General features: G+C 39.6%; 1 protein-coding gene across 1 annotated transcript in view; it reads left to right on the plus strand.

The window, feature by feature from the left end:
- The first annotated feature begins 2,606 nt into the window (after positions 1–2,606).
- MED27 (mediator complex subunit 27) overlaps positions 2,607–16,810 on the plus strand; it is an 82,832-nt gene continuing 68,628 nt past the window's right edge. The window contains exons 1-2 of the mRNA XM_005146254.3: positions 2,607–2,833; positions 4,938–5,082. Of these exons, the coding sequence (XP_005146311.1) occupies positions 2,628–2,833; positions 4,938–5,082 (351 nt within the window). The 5' untranslated portion in view covers positions 2,607–2,627. The remainder of the gene's footprint in view (positions 2,834–4,937; positions 5,083–16,810) is intronic.

The raw sequence follows: 16,810 nt of genomic DNA on the forward strand, positions 1-16,810 counted from the left end.
ATATAACCCATATGCTTTAAATGGGATCCTTTTGTTGGAGGGAGCACATTAGGTTCTTGAACTTCTGGTGGAAAGGATAAAAGATGTCAGTTCTGACGCTTGCACAGACGTGGATACGTGTCCATATTGGGCTACCCAAATAATTTTGCAGGAGCCCACTCAACAGCTGTCAGACAGTAAGATTTTTAGATGTTTTGAACATCATCTGGATTCTTGGTTTTATGTTTCACCAGTGATTTTAGGGCAAAAAGATTTTTATCAGCACCTTGGAGAAATCCTGGTTTCATATATTTTATATATGTGATGCCCAGTTACAATATACCTGTAATGAAAATGGAATTAGCATACTGCTTTGGTCTGGGCAAGCTGCCACTTAAGGAATATCGCTTAAAAAAACGCAGTGAGCAACTTAGGTAAGGCAATGCCCTACAGATGAGCACATCAAATTCTGCAGTCTTTTCCTCCTAGATACGGCAAAACAGGAGAAGCAGTAATAAGAGGAATGGGACCTCCTGTTCTCTTCTTGAGCCATTGTCTTTAGGTGTTGAAGCTAAGTCTGCCTTAACTCCCCACAGAGCCAGTGGAGTTCAGAATGCTCTGAATTGCCTGTTGTCTGCTCAGGAGAGCTTGGTTCCTCATTTATGCAAGGAAAAACAGATCCCTGGAGCAAGAAATGTGAATGCCCTCCCTTGAGTTTCTAAGCCAAAGCTATGCTGTGTTTTTTGTTCTTTAGGGGCAAGTTCCAAATAGTTCCTTATACATTTATAGATTTGTTGTCAGGCCACTGTTTTGTTCCAAATGTTGAAACAACTGTCAAGGCCTTTTACTGTTCCAGGTAGGATGTAAAATCATAAATCCTTGAACGTGGGCACCATAATGACGGGAATCTTGGAGATAGTTAAAATAAATGTGATGCTAACAGCTGAAAATATCTATTTAAAAATAAACCTTACATCAGAGGGGAATAAATGGAAAAGAATCACCCATTTCCAAGGAATAACATACAAAATAAGTTACAGACATCTGCAATGTACACCCAGAGCCTGAACTTTGCAGTGAGAGGGATAAAGAATAAAGCCATGCAGGAATGATCTTTCAGCCTCCAAGTGTTCCCTTATGATAACACTGTGCCTTCTTCACCAATCTATTATAGTCCAAAGAAAGGTATTTTATGTCTAACATAACTAATATTATAGCTCTATAACCAGTTTAAGTTGCCAGTGTGGCTGAAATAATCCTGTCCTTTTCTGCTTGGGGCTGCTACACTTTGATTCAGTGCTTTTTTTACATAAAGAACTATTCCTGACTTGTTCACATTTGCCTTACCAAGTGTGCTCGGTCCATTGCTGATTCTTCGAAGTACACCATTATATATTTCACCATTTATGTAGGCTGAACTACATTGCTTCAGCCTACATTGCTTCCAGGTTTGCTTTACCCCGGTGCTCAGATACAACAGCATTACTAGGCTCAAGAGGAGTAGAACCACAACCTTTCCATTTTCTCATTCCTTATGCTAAGTAATAGGGTTTCACTTATCAATATTGCCTGAGAATGTTTAATTGATTAGATGCAATTTTCAGTCTCCGATGTATGACAGACAGAAAAGTGTCACCGAGTGGAGGGCAAAGCCTCGCTTCACTTGGCCACTGACATATCTGCTGCTCCTTGTCGCATTCATTTCCATTTCACACCCTGACTAAAGGATCAGGCGGTGTGGATGGTGCTCACTGAATTTAATTAATAGCTTTATGAAAGAGGTTGTTATTTACTTTAGAAGTTGAGAAACCAAAGAACCTAGCTCTGTGCTGCAATTTAGTCTGTGCAGAGCGACTATTGGATGGTGCAGTGCTGCATTTGTTTTAACTCTATTTATTTTAGCTGCATTCTAAGGGTGAAACTTGCTGGTGGTGGCATTGGAGGCATTAGCAGCTCCTCCTGCTTGGGGCTATGATAGCCCTCTCAACTCCACAGTGCTCCTCAAATACTCAATAATGAAGGTCCTTGTTATTTCAGCTGTAACCACGACTGAGATGTGAACTGTAACACCATCAAATCTTCAGTTTGTCCATGAGATCAAGGCCTGTAGAAACACTTTGCCTTCTTCAAGCTAAGCACAGTTGTTGCAGCAGGACACAGGCCATTGCTTCCTGTTTTAAATGCATTTACTTCTGGCTCTATGCCTGGAAAACACCCTCCAGCTTCCACAGGGGAGGGAATATCCCACATATTGCAAGCAGAGAATGATGCACAGCACTGGGAAACAGAAGAAAAGAGGGTATTTGACGGCAAAACCCCGCATTTCTGAGGAAGGAGAAACACTGCCTCATCTCGTTCCTTTTGCCCTGGGGTCTGAGGTGGGCAGACACCTCTCCAGCCGATCAAAGCACAGGGCGCACGGGGAAACCCAGCTTTTGCTGGAGAAATCCCTTATGTCATAAAAAAAGAGGATAAAAGGCAGTAAAGCGGCTTTTGGTGCCGACCCCTCTGCTCTGCCGCCCGGGGCAGCGCCTGAGGCGAGCGCCGCTTCCCGTCCCCCCCGCCTCCGCGGAGCCCGCACTACATTTCCCAGCGTGCCCCGGGAAGCCGAGGCCTCGCCGCGGAGAGGCCGGGCCCGGCCGGGCAAGATGGCGGATGGGGTGCTGAGCCCCGGCGTGAACCTGGAGGCCTTCTCTCAAGCCATCTCCGCTATCCAGGCGCTGCGCTCCAGTGTAACGCGGGTCTTCGACTGCCTCAAGGATGGGATGCGGAACAAGGAGACCCTGGAGGGCCGAGAGAAGGGCTTCGTGGCCGCCTTCCAGGAGAGCCTGCACTCCGTCAGCCGCGACTTGGGGTGAGCAGCCGGCCCCGAGGGGGCTTCCCTCCGCCTCGGGGGTGTAGCCGGGCCTCGGGGAGGGAGAGGGGTCCCTGGGTCCCTCCCCGCCACCCTGGGGCCTGGCCCTTAGGAAGTGCCCGGTGGTGCCGTTCGCACTCCCCGAGAAAGTTTTAGGCAAATAAATGTGAAAACGGTCCATTTTATTCCTTCCAGCATCGTACGTGTTACCACTTTGTGGTGTTTTGTGCCGGAGTCTCCACAGGGATGGAACTGCTCGTATTTACCTGTTTGTGGTCCTTGTTTTATTTTAACAAAGGAGCTGTCAGTGAGGTTGCATTGGTGAGGTGAATGCTTTTGGTTGCAGGCAGATACTTATTTGTTTTTTGAGGTGTTAGCATTAAAAAAACAAAACCAACAAACATTTGGCTCATTTTAGGTTCTGACTGTATGTAGTAGTATCCAAATGGCTCAAGAATGACCATTTTATTATCAAAACTCGTAATGCTGGAAAGTCACTACCCATAAGTGTTGCTGTCTAGTACCAGGAGGTGTGTTTTGTTCAGACAGACAAACTGTTGAGGCTGATGTTCAATGTGGATCTTCTGGAGACTGCTGGGTTCCCTCATATCCTTCTGGGAGCCATCAGTGCTGCCCATGAGGTGTCCGAGGTCAGGGCAAGCCCAGAATGACCCTTCCCAGCACAACTTCTGGCCTCCAGGGACTGGGTCTCCAGGATCTGGTGTAAAATAATTTGTTTCTTTTAACCATGACAATTGTCGGTGCTAATAATGTTAATGTAATTTGTTGCCTACTTGTTTCCTTCTGTTGGGAAAGATGGTAGATAGTAATGAATGATCTTGTGCACAGGTTTACAGTCTTCTGTCGTATCACTTTGGTTTTAATTGCTTTCAAGTTGAGGAGGCTTCATGTTTGCCTGCTGCTGCTTTGCAGTTTATCAACCAGGATTCCAGTGCTGTGAAGTTCTTGTGCAATCCTTACTACCATACCTGAGAGCGTCTTCATCATCAAACTCCACCAGTTCCTGTTTCACCATCTCTTCCACATCACCAGTGGATGTGCTTATCAATGCTTTGAAGACCATTTCTGTCCTGATTCCTTGCAGGATAACTCTTTTGGAGTATATTTCATTTTTCTCTTTTGAAACACAGCTGCCCCCAAATATTGCACTTTTTCTGTGTTATATATTCTCTTACATGTTTCAGAAGCATAGATTTCAAGTAGCAAGGGAATACTCCAAGGTGTATTGAAGTTAATGTTATCAGTGAACGTTGGCTCACATCATGGAAGTATGGACAGGGATCCCAGCTCATCAAATCCTTAGCTATTATGTCTATTCACATTTGGTTTATTGTAATTTATCAAGAAATAATAAGCACATCTGTGAGTGTTCACCATGCCAGAAGCTTAGAAAGAATGTAGGCCATGGAAACTGGAAGGAAAGATGGAGAGTTTTGTGGTAGTGAAGTGTGGAAGTCTTATAACTGTCAGTTCCCCGATTGTTGGTGTTTATTTTCATAGCCTTTATTAAATGCAAATTGAGATAGTTTGGGGTTTTCTTTACAGAGATTTTTTTCAGAAATCAGCTCTTGAAAGGTCTGGATCCTGCTTTTAGTTTGGTGGAAGCGCTAGAGTTCAGAGTAGGGTGTAACATTCAGAAGTCAAAAGGAAAGGCAACTGGCTAGTCATGTCACTTGAAAACCTCCATTTTGTATCTGTGCAAAGTAGTCAGGCTTTTTCTTCTGCAGTTGGTGAATGCAAGTTTTAAAAATTGCTTAAGATTTTGTTATTACTAAATGTAGTCTTTTGACAAATGAGAAATTAAGCAAGAATTGATCATTTCACAGTGAGGGTTTTTTTTCCCTATTGGAAACTGGTGCTTGTTGTGCTTCAGTTGAGTATTTTACACATGTCTACAAATGTATAAATTGCTCATGGAAATCAGAAGATGCTTCCTTGCCTTAAGAACTTGCAATGCATATACTTGCTTAGAGTGATTGCAAACACTGCAGGACCATCTCCAGGCTTAGCACTAAGGATTACACATCTCAGATAACTGTATCTGCAGATCTGACTTTAAAAATGCCATTCTATTTTCTTTCAGTGAATTGGAGCGTCTGAGCAACCTAGTGGGTAAACCATCTGAGAACCACCCCCTGCACAACAGTGGGCTCCTGAGCCTAGATCCTGTTCAGGACAAAACGCCTCTTTACAGCCAACTTCTTCAAGCCTATAAATGGTCAAATAAGGTAAGAGAATACATCATGTATTTTAGTTGTGTATTACTACAGACTGTTGTTTGAGACTGAAAAACGCAGAGTTTTTTATGAAGTTGAGGAGTATAATATGTACCTAAGTGTATTTTCAAGGGTAAAAATGGTGTATTAAAGAGGATACTTTTCTGCAATACTGAGGTATGCCCTTGTTTTTCAAAGGAGGTGTTAAGTCCCAAGCAGAACAGTATTTTCTATGGTAGCTATTCAGCATATATTTTGTTGTGTTTTTTTTTAGTGTATGACTGTACCTAAAACTTAAGCAGGTTTGTAAATTGGAGGTGGTTCATACCTACCTCTATGACTCTTACTTTTTCCTGCACAATTGGTTGCACAAGTAATAGCTTGTTTAATTCAGTTTTCTTAGATTTCAGCTGACGTTGCATTAAACATCATTCCTTGTGATTCATGAGATACTGGACATTAGAATGGTTATTTCTTTATACTTGCAGCTTTGTTTTGATGTTGGGTCAAGCAAAAGCCCAATTTTGATCTGGTCTTGGATCCATGGGCAAGCTTTTTTGGTTAAATGGCTGTTCTGGATGCAAAGCATAGTGAAGGTCATATAGACTTAAACAGAAAATTTCCTAAGATACATATGTTAACATAGGAGATTAGACTTACCTGACACTTTTCAGCTGGTTTTACTTGCCACAATTAATACTTGTAGCTGTGGCTGGTTACATACTGTGAGAAGTCCCACTTTTATGTGCAGATTTACTGACCTTACTCTTAATTTAACTGCGGTAGAGATGGGTTGCACGTAATTGTGATTTCAGAGATATTTGCCAAGAACCTTATTTTACTTTTGCTGTGAGTAACAATAGTAGTTCTTTTTTTTTTTGAGTATCTGAAGTTTGCCTGCTCCAGGAGTGCAGAAAAGTACAGTGGGAAAACTCAAAACTTTCCCTACAGAAGTGTGTCATCTTGGCAGTGCTTGTTATTTATTAGCACCTGCCATCCTGATATTTACTTACAGTAGTTTACCAAATAGTTTTGCAGATGGTATGGTTGTTGGTATAATGGAAGCAGCTGTTTGGGAACACAACAGCTTGTCAAATGCATTAATTACATACACATGCAGCTGTAAAGGAACTTTACTTTTCCAGGTGTTTAACAGAGATCAGGAAGGACAGCTGAAAAACACAGGAAGTTTAAGTTGAGCATATTGCAGACAAGAGCTCAATGCTTTTTCTTCTTTGCTTTAGCTTCTTTATGTATCAGTAGAAGTCATGTAAGTAGATTGCTGACTGTGGGCTGCGTGGAGGCAAGTAGTAGCTGTGCAACAATGTTTAGGCCTACTTGGTATTTTCTTCCCCCCTCCTTTTCAAATTTAAGAAAAGAGGTTTTCTTCATTACTTCTTCAGTGCTGTTTCCTGAGAGGATGTAAATGTGACCTCTAATGTAATACTGAAGGTATAATATTAGATAAGATAAAAATGAGCTATCGTTCTGTATGGGTAATGCAGATAAAGTATTTTTGGTAAGTTAGGAAGTTTGTAGTTTTTTGGGGGGTTTTGTTTTTTTGTCGCTTTGTTTTCCTGTGGACTGTCTCTGTTTAGTAACTGTAGTTGAATTCTGGTTCTAGTAGTTATGTACATCTTGTCTGTTGAATTTTTTTGTAAAATGATTGTTATGTCTGAGCAGGTGAAACCTAAGATGACAGTAGCAGTCAAAGGCTTTCTATTTTGTGTATGTGTGGTCTGGAACAGTCAGGACTAGATGTGCTGAGTTTTGCTGTTTTACTTTTTGTTACCAGGTGCTTGCTTCTTGCATTATTCTGGATTTCAAGGGAAACTACTGTAGAGAGAATGCATCAGTGCTAAGTTTAGATGAAAGGAATTTTAAAGGTACTTACTAGACTGAAATACTGGTCAAAATCTGTGAGTCAATTTTAAAACAAGACCCCATATGCTGAATTTCCTTGTTCCTGGGTGCTGCTTGTTTTCTGCTGGAGGTGAAACCATAAGCTCATGAATAAGAGCCTTATTAGATGAATAAGAGCAACTGGGTGTTTATTGATACTGCTTCTCAATACTGGGTGACAGAGGTGTTTTGTGGGGGAGAAAATACTTGCTGAGGATGTGATCAAGCCAATATTATACTTATCCATATAGAAAATGTTTAAGAAAGCTTGTGTGGTTGCCTTATCAGTTGCGTTAATGCTGGTGGTCAGAGTAGATGCAGGTTTTGGGAATTCAGGGATTTGAACTCATTCTTTGAGTTCAAACTTCTGTTTTTCATCGGCTGCTTTAGTGAGGTTATTTATTGCCTGTAGTGTGTATCTGTTCATCCTCTTTGCCCTTGGCAAAGCATTTGTATACCCTCGCCCTGTGCATGCCCGAGGCAGTGTCTGTTAAGGTGTTTCCATTGATACCAGTGAAGCAGAAAATATACAGCATATTTTATGTGCACTGAGCAAGGCAAATGCTTTTATAGGGCAAGTTTCCCTCTCTTAATGGGGTGTTGCCAAGTAGTTCATGCTCAGCATTTGAGCTTTAGTCACTGCTAGAGATTCTGCTTATTTACTTCTATTTATTTGAAGGGGTATACATGCAAAATGGATCAAGTACCAAACCAACACCATAGAATTTACTCTTTCTACCAGACTTAAAAGAAACATTTGAGGTTTTGGAAAGAAGCAAACTAAATCTTAGTCTTCCCTGAGCTGCTGAGTGATAGCAGTACTAGCGGAGTTTACTTGCCCAAGTGAACATGCTGTCTTCTATAAGTCCTTTTTTTTCCTTCGTAGCAAGGAGTTTCTTCTCAAACTTTCAAACAATATCATTAAGAGCAGTAGAAGTGGGGAAAATTTAGAACAATCGTAGCCATGAACACATGGTTGTAACTTGACTGAAGTGCAGCGTTGTATACTCTGTTGTTTTCAGAGCTGCATTTGTCTATTTGCTCCAATTCCAACACTTCTGTAATTTGAGCCTATGTATGTAGGTGTATGTGAGTGGTAGTAGTGGTGGTATTGTTTTATCATTGTGAGATGATACTTAAAAATCATCATAACTACATGTTTGAGAAGGCTGTTACCCACCACCTCAAGCAGAAAGCAAAAAAAGCTTTGACTTTGTGACTCTGTGTGAGTAGCATTTACATCATCTGTGAGAAGAAGGTTATGGCAACTTGTGTGTGTATTGTAAATGTTCCAGCTGAACAAAGCCGGACAGGAGTTGTCATAAATTAATTTAAAAGTAATACACTGGCAAATACAAAATGGAAAAAAATATTACTGTTCATCTGCATGGTGAAATACACTACAAAATGTTTAAATTATTTGTTACTTCATAGCTTCCTCTTGGTTTTACACAAATTTAAAATCGAACTGTTGTGACTACCATTAATTAACTTAAAGTTATTTTCTGTCATATGACAGAAGAGAAAAGGAATTTCTAGGTTTTGTTTATTAAATTATTTTGACGTATTCCCTGATAAATTATTTGTATAAATTGTGTTTGTTGTAGGCCTCAAAAAAAGAAATCAATAGAGCCTGTAGAGAAAGTCCAGACTTGTTACGACTGCCCTTGGTAGCTTAGTATTGATTAGACACAAATATTGAGTTTAATGACAATAAATGACATTAAATATTAACCGTAATAGTAGAGAACCACTGTGGAATAAGGGATTTTTGTTGTTGTTCATCTGGATTCTAAAACAAAGTGTTAATTCCAAGGAACATTAATTTTAGATTTTGGATGCGCTCGAACATTTTGAATTTAATGTAGTTTTACAGTAGCATGGACAATGTAACTGAATTATTATGTTGGCAGTTCTTTGGAAGTTCAGGCAGGTGGCCAAGATTTTGTCCTTTCAGGACTTTTTTTCTACAGAGATGCAGTGTTATAATGTTGTGACATGCTGTGTCATGGAGATCCAGTTTATTCTGCTGAGATTTTATCCCTCCAAATTGGGAAACATTTTCTTCCCAGGTGTACTGCAGTATCAGTAACAGATGTGTGGTACTAAAGAAAACTCTGTCATGGTAAGCGGATCATGTTTGCCCAGTGCTTCTGGAGGTGGCTTTTGAAGATCATCTATGCTTGCAGGGGTGAGGGCGGTAAGGTTGGTAGTCCAGATTGACATAGTGGTATCCTTAGTGAGCAGGAGCCCTGAAGAAGTTGCTTAAAGTAAAGGTATGAAGTGACTAAAATCCCTTGGTTTGCTCACAGAAGGGCACAAATGGAAAAAAAAATGTAAAAGAAGATTTGAATTGAAGCAAAGTGATGAGTCCCTACAAGGATATCTCTGTTGCAGTCCGAAGAGCACATTTAATCTGCTTTGTAACAGCAGAATCAGTATTTTGTAGAGGAAGCTGGAGTGGAAAGGCTCTTAGGGATTACCGGCTGTGGAGTTGTTTCCTGTGCAGATAAGTCATGGGAGTTTATATTCCTGTCACTGGAGAAATTAATGATACATGAACTGGTGTTTTCTTGTACATGGGCACAAAACAGGAGCTGGGCTTGCATTCTATTCTTGCTTTTCTTATTAATTTTTGTTGTAACCTTGAACAGGATTCATGATTTTTTTTTTCTGTGCCTCATTTTTCTTAGGGACAAAATAGGACAATAATACTTAGCCTACTTCTCGGGAGAGTTTCTAGTCTAAATGTGTCTCAAATGTTCTTTGGACAGAAATGCTTCGTAGATGCCAAGTATCATACAGCAAGTGACTAATGTTTGCTTGGCAGTTTGGAAAAATGCCCTTTATGGGCTTTTAATTTTGTGGGAATTTAGGCAAATGTTCTGGTGAAATGCCCTTGCATTACCTTGCAAATTACATTAATGTTCCTTTTTTTTCCACCTCTTTTCTTTTTAATATAACTAGAAAAACAGGTGTTTTTCTTTTTGCTTCCAGCTGCTCTAATTATTAATTATTCCTCAGTTGTCTGCCTGGAGAATATTGACTTTTATTCTTGCAGGGTTGATTTTAGTGACCAGCAATGGCAGGGGTGGTCACTAAATTATCCTCGATATTACAGTGATGAGGGGAAAAAGCACTGGAAAAGCTTTGATAAGGAAGTGTTTGCACCAAAATGTACAAGGGGTGGGTGGTCAGGAATAACAATAGTCTAAGTAGAGTTTACTGGAGAAGGAAAATGGTGGGATGTTAAATATTTATGAGCTATGCAATAATAGTTTAAACCAGTGAATATAGTGAGATGGAACAATAGTGAAAATAGAGAAAACCATAATGAAAACGGGAAGTTATAATAATAGCAACAGTAAGAGTAAAGGCAGAATCGGTGGCTGTGGTGTGTTGAATTGGTTTTATTCTCTTGAGGGATCCTGCCTAAAGCAGCATCTGGGGTGTTGGGATGGATAAAATCAGCTGTGGATAAAATCCATCTTCTTTTTGAAGGATGCATCTTCTTTCCTCAGTTGGGAATCCCTGGAATCTTCAGCTCCTGGACTTGTTTCTTTGCCTTTGATTCCTGTGCTGGTTTTTAACATAAACCCCAACCCAGGGCTATCTTAACTATTTTGCTGTAACCATGTGTAACTATAAAAGTGTTTTTTGACACCTAATAATTGGAACAGAAAGAAATGAAAATTACCCATTTTTTTTTTCTTTGCACTCCTGGAAAGATGCTGTGGCAGTGGGAATTTGCCACATATGCCACCTTGTGCCAGTGTGCAGGCTAGTTGAATTTCTTTGGTGTTTTGTTAGACTGAGGTTAGTTTGTTACTTCAGGAAGAAAACAGCATTGATGAGTAACTTGTTGCTCAATTTTTGTTGAGAAATAATTGATCTTTGCTTCTGGCTTATTTGTTATGTAGTGTGAATGTTTTACATCTGTGATCTTCCCAGACTTTTAATAGTAATAATTCACACTTGGATGCTATTGTGAAATAAAGTTGTATGTGTCCAAACTCGTTATTCCTTTCTTACTGGATTTTGTTAGAATACTTCGTTTCAAATCTGAAGCAGCCTCAGAACATGATCTGGTATATTGTTGTTCCTGGTGTTTGTTGTTATTCACAGTATTTTTGCAAGGCTCTGATCAAAATAATGCTGTAAGCAGTACCAGTCTCACTTTTCCAAATTATGGGAAGTGATCTATCAATACACACTATTATAAATCACAGCTCCTTGTCAGCTGGTGGGAATTATTTAATGCTTTGCAACACCTTTATTTGCTAATGAGGGTTTTTTTTCCCCCTGTTTCTTTGATAAGTATTAATGTTCTAGCTGTTAGCCTATTTCAGGATGGAAATGATTGATGTTGCTGTATTTTAACCAAAACACTTCTGCCCAGTCCTGGTTCTTCTTCCCCTAAACTCCTTTTTTAACTCTGGAAGAATTCTTCATGTGGTTCATGCTGGATGGCTGAATTACCTGATTTGCAAGTCAGCAAACACTTTCCCTTTCTAAGCAAACTGGTTAAAACTGCATTGTGTTGTATTAGTAACAGCCTTTGAAGCAAACTAAACCATGCACAGAGAAATGCAGTATGTAGATGAGTAAGTAATGGTACAAACATCAGATTGTCAGAAAAGGATGAAGTTGAGAAATACAACTAATGATAACTGGAAATCCATGTTGTCTGGGGATTAATTGAAGCATATGTAGGACTGCAGAACAAGAGGAGCATTGTAAGAAACCTTTGGACCCAGCATTACTTTGAAATTCGTGTTTGCCTGCTATTTCAGTTCTCAGTGGCACAACTGACTGATTTATCATCTAGCGGATGATGACCACCATGAAAGCACAGAGGATGTTTTCAGAGATTCAAAGTTGTGTCTCGCTTTCTTTGAGGCACATTAAAGATGTTTGTAAAGCATTTGGAGACCTTTATATGAAGGGCATTCAAGGAATATGAACACTAATATAAAATAACTGATACAGGTGATAATCATTCCATTGATGTTCTTTATACGGAAAAGATTTGGTTGGCTTTTTTTACAGCTTCTAGAGGAAATCAAATAAAAAGGGAAATTTAATGATGTCACCCTGTTGCACTCTGCTATTGTTATTGTCAGGTCTTTTTGTGTGACTGTTATTTGTGTTTTTTCAATGCAGAAGTACGCTCATCTTTAATCTTTCTTGGAGTTCTCTTTCAGAGTTACTAAACCTGCCTCCCACAGACAGTTCACAGAGTGATGTAATTGTTTGAATTGCATATAAGCAATTCTTCCCCATTTTGTCTTAATGAGATACTGTCGATAACTGAGCTACAAACCATGGAAATCACCTAAAAGCTAATAAAATTGCAAATAGTCTGTAAGGAGCTGGGTGTCATTGAAAGTGCACTTCAGACCATTGGTTTGGTTACTGCTGCATGAAAAGGTACATCTGGCAAAAATGTGGTAGCACTTTTATATACAGCAGTAGTTAATACTTAGCTACTGATGTTGAAGACATGTAACCCAAAGGTCTATGGTGATTCTTGAAATCTCTTCCCTCTGGAGATCAGTGCATACTGGGTTTTATTTTCCTGGGAGGAAAGAATAATCCTGCCCTGCTGGAATGTTGTTGTTTTGAGGCTCTGATGGCTGTGACAGTTGAAGAATGTGAAATAGAAATTACGTACCATGACACCAGTACCATTACTGTTGATATCTGTGCTTGTTTTTTGGTTTTAACATAGAGGTGTATTGAAAAAGATGTGGGGTTGATCTCAGATGACCTTTCAGAGTGAATTTGCTCTTTTCAAAATATTCCTGATAATAAGGTAGATTTTTGCTTGCTAATTTGAAACAAGTTGTCTGTTCCCCTTGAAGTTGTAAGACTTCACTAATAACATCAAGCAGGTCATTAAGGAAGTCAGCTCTTTCCAGTAGATGTGCTCATTTTGCATTCTTCTGAAAATGTTTGTTTTGGAAGTGGACTTTGGTTCAGGTCTGGCTGGGTATTGGACCCAGCTTTTAGGGATACTTGCATTTGGTGTTCTGCTTTCTGCAGGAGCTCTGATGAATGACTCTTCTATAGTTGTAAAGTGCTGCCTCTTGAGAAATGGGCTTGGGTTTGGTTTTATTCGTCACCCCTTTCCCCTTGTAATTATATTCTTCTGCTTTGGGTCAGCTGGGAGCAGAAATGGGGAAAAACAGTATTCTAAATGTGGTACTCGAATTGTATCCCTTGTAACATTATGGCTGTCAGGATTGTTTGGTAGTTGCACAAGCATAATGTAGTTCTCCTAGAAGTTTAAAGAGTGGTAGAGTGGAGTAGGTTTGGGGTTGATGAGAGAATAGACACTAGAATATGAGCACTGCACTTGGAACTGCATCACTCCAAACTCTATTTTTTGTTGGTACATCATCTTTGGTGTGAGCTAGCATTTAAATCTGAGTTGTAAAATCCTGAAGTTCTGGAGATAAAGATGACGTATCGGTACATGTTATCACTTTTTCTGCTATACAAGATTAACCCAAGCATGTACAGCAGTTCATTTTATCTGATTTCAAATGCCTGTGTACAAGGCTTCTACTTGCACAAGAAACAAAAACATCAATAAAATCTTTTATCCACTGACATTTGTTCAGTACACTATGCCTAGAAAGAGATGTCCTCTGAATTAATAAAAGATATAATGAAAGCTGATTGATTCTACCAGGTGCTAGTCTAACACGTTTTTGATCTTTTCACAGAAAGATCAGAAGTTTATGTATCTTGAGCATCAGTTTTCTTGTGCTCTTTTCTAATATTCTTGGGTTAGTGTGAAGGGTTCTGTCATGCTGTGGTGCTCCACTGAGTTTCCTGAGAGCGTAAGTACTTGAGTTAAATGCCTATTGCTGGATGGTGTGAGTAATCTGAAAGGTGAAATGGCACATGACTGCAGTTGTGTGCTTGCTTGGTGCCTTAGTTAAAAATGTGCATTTGGAGCGTGTGGGTTTTTTATATAGAATCATAGAATATCTCAAGTTAGATTGACTTGTTCCCAGACAGGACTTCTTCAGAAGTACATATACTGACAGACAAGCTGACAGTAAGAACTAAGATACTTATTGGGTAGAATTAGTATATATCATTATTATGAAAGTAATGACCATATTGAAATGCTAAGGATATTTTCAGGACTACTTTAGATTTGGTTGGAAAGCAGAGTATAATGGCCACATCTTACAGCATGTAATAAAATCACAGGGGTCTTTGATGTTCAGAACTGTGCTTTGGAACAAATAGTTCTATTTGAAACAGATACCAGGCTTTATTAATTTGGTGGTTGTACTTGGATTGTCTATGCTTCTGTAACTGGCAGTTACACATATAAGAGGTTCTCTGTGTATTGCATGGGCCATTAGACACAAAAGAATTGTATCTAGATGTGACATTTTACAGTATATTCAAAAATAGATGTATTTACTTCTCATTATCTGAAACTGCAGTTCCTGTGGAAATCGATACTGAAAATACCCACTAAAAGCCTCCCAGGATCTGCAAGCATGACAAAAAGGAGCTGTATGCATGTACTGTTACTCAAGCGGTGGGTTAAAGTGTATTATTTTAATCTTCTCATGTCAACAGCAATTGGGTGTATTTTCCTTACTGCAACATCCTGTTACCGCTACGGAAGTTGCAGAAATGGGGACTAGAGCAGAAAGAGTCCTGAAGTGTCTTTAAACTGTTTTAAGCTGCCTGTGGTTTGAAAATATTCAAGAATCTGTGATATGAGCTGTTTGACATTTTTCCTATTCCAAATGCTCAAAGGAATAAATCTACATAAAGAGTGTTCAAAATGAGAGAATCTTTGCGACAACGTCTGGATTCTCAGGATGTTACTTTATTTCTCTCTTTTGGCTGACCACCACAAGAGAACAGCTGAATCAAATCCTTTTATGTATAAAATATATTTTTTTGGGTCTTGACAGCTTGTTTCCAGTTTTAGTCTAATTCAGTTCGAAACAGCTGTTCCTAATCTCTGCAAAACAGTTTTCTGATGGAAATCATGACATTCTCAACTACTGCAGTGTTACTGGGCTCTATCTCGTTTCAGAAGTTGGCTTTTCTTTGTGTTAAAGGAATTCTTCATTCAGAGAAAATGTCACTTTTGTATCAAATAAGCTGCAGTTAAAAGGATAATAACTTCCTCCTCCCCCCAGGTTATCTCTCAATGAGGTTGGCTATATGTTTCTCTTCCTACATGACTTTTAAGAAAAAAGCATCAGTGTGTTTTGCCATTAGTTAGATTTTTATTCTGATGTTCCTGCCCTACCCATATGCTTTCAGATGGGTTCTATTTAGAGTTTTCTCTGCAGTTGTCTCTGCACTCAGACTTCACAAGTTCTCTGGCTTGCCGTATGGTTCAGTTTTACTCTGGAGTCAAATCTTGTATTTTCAGAATTTTCAGTGTAGCATTTTCAGTTTGCTCATTGCCATCTTTTTTTTGGGGGGAGGGGGAAGGGAGGAAGGAGGGAGGGATTGGCTGCACTGCTCCATGCTTCATCCAGAGCTGTTTGTGGAGATTTTGTACATCATGGAGCTGATAAATTCTGTAATCTCTTGTGCCTGATAAGGCAAAAATTAATTACCAGTTTTGTGGTTCTTCTGGACACCCTGGCATATAACATGGAGTGAAGCTAATGACTTAGCATGAAAGAACTTGCTGTCAAGTTGACTGTGTGAACCAAGTGTATGATACCATGTGTGAACACTTCTGATGGGGATGGCAAAGTGGCAGCATTGCCAAGTGTATAATGGGACTGGGGTGGACTCTGGAGTTGCACATCCTCTTCTTTCCTCTGTCCATAGCTTGCTTGATGGGGTTAACCAAGTCATGGCGTTGTTTTCCCGTCTATGATAAAGATTGTGCTACAGAATGGCAAACCTAAGAGAGATGCTGTATATGAGTAGGATCACTAATGGTTGCTGATCTTGCTTCTGAGCTTGCTATAGACAAATGCCATCCAAAATAACCCCTTTTGTGTTATTTTGTTAAAGCATAATTTAGTAGCTTTACTATTTGAAGTGCTGTTAAATATGTTTTCAGTTTCAAGTCAATGTTTTGCCTGGCAAATACTTCAGAGTGTTTATAGTTCTCCTTGTAATCATTTTTTCCCACAGTCTAAAGAACCTGACTTGGGGCTGTGTTAGGATTAAGTGAGATTACTAACATCTTCTTTCCATCCCTCTTGTGTAGCTCATATGAATACATCGTAATAACTATTGATACTGCATTCATCCTGCAAGAAGCTAAGACCTTTAGTGTCTGCTGATGCTGCAGTTTGAATGTTGTGCTTTTCTTGCAAGTAAAATCAATTGAGACAAATCTTGGTAACTTTTACAGCAAAATAAAATGACTGTGCCAGGCAGCCTCTGAAAGATTTTTAAGTAGGGGTATGCCCTTAGATCACATACGCAGGGTTGTTCCAGCAGAATTGATTGGTTGATCTACTAGATTTAAAGGTCAACTGTAATCACATTTCAGGAACATTGAAGAAGATATAAAATTGCTACTATGCTTTTCTTGGTCGTACACCCACCTCTGGTGCTCTTTGCTTTTCCCTTGTACATCTTAATTTACTCAGCTAGAGCATCAATACATAAAGGGCACAAGTCAATGTGCTTGCTTTCTCCTGTCGATGAGGGAGGTAGTTAGTTGTATTTCCTCTAAGCCAGTACCTTCCCTTTGGAAGAGTTGAGGTGGAGCAGTCGTCCACTACACTCTACAGATACAGAAGAAACAAATCTCTTTCAGGGGAAGGCTATGAGGAAAGTTGCTGTCTAGCTGTCTTGTTAGATGATCCATTCAGTTGCT

Source organism: Melopsittacus undulatus, chromosome 11, assembly GCF_012275295.1.
Source record: "Melopsittacus undulatus isolate bMelUnd1 chromosome 11, bMelUnd1.mat.Z, whole genome shotgun sequence".
Taxonomy (NCBI): Eukaryota; Metazoa; Chordata; class Aves; order Psittaciformes; family Psittaculidae; genus Melopsittacus; species Melopsittacus undulatus.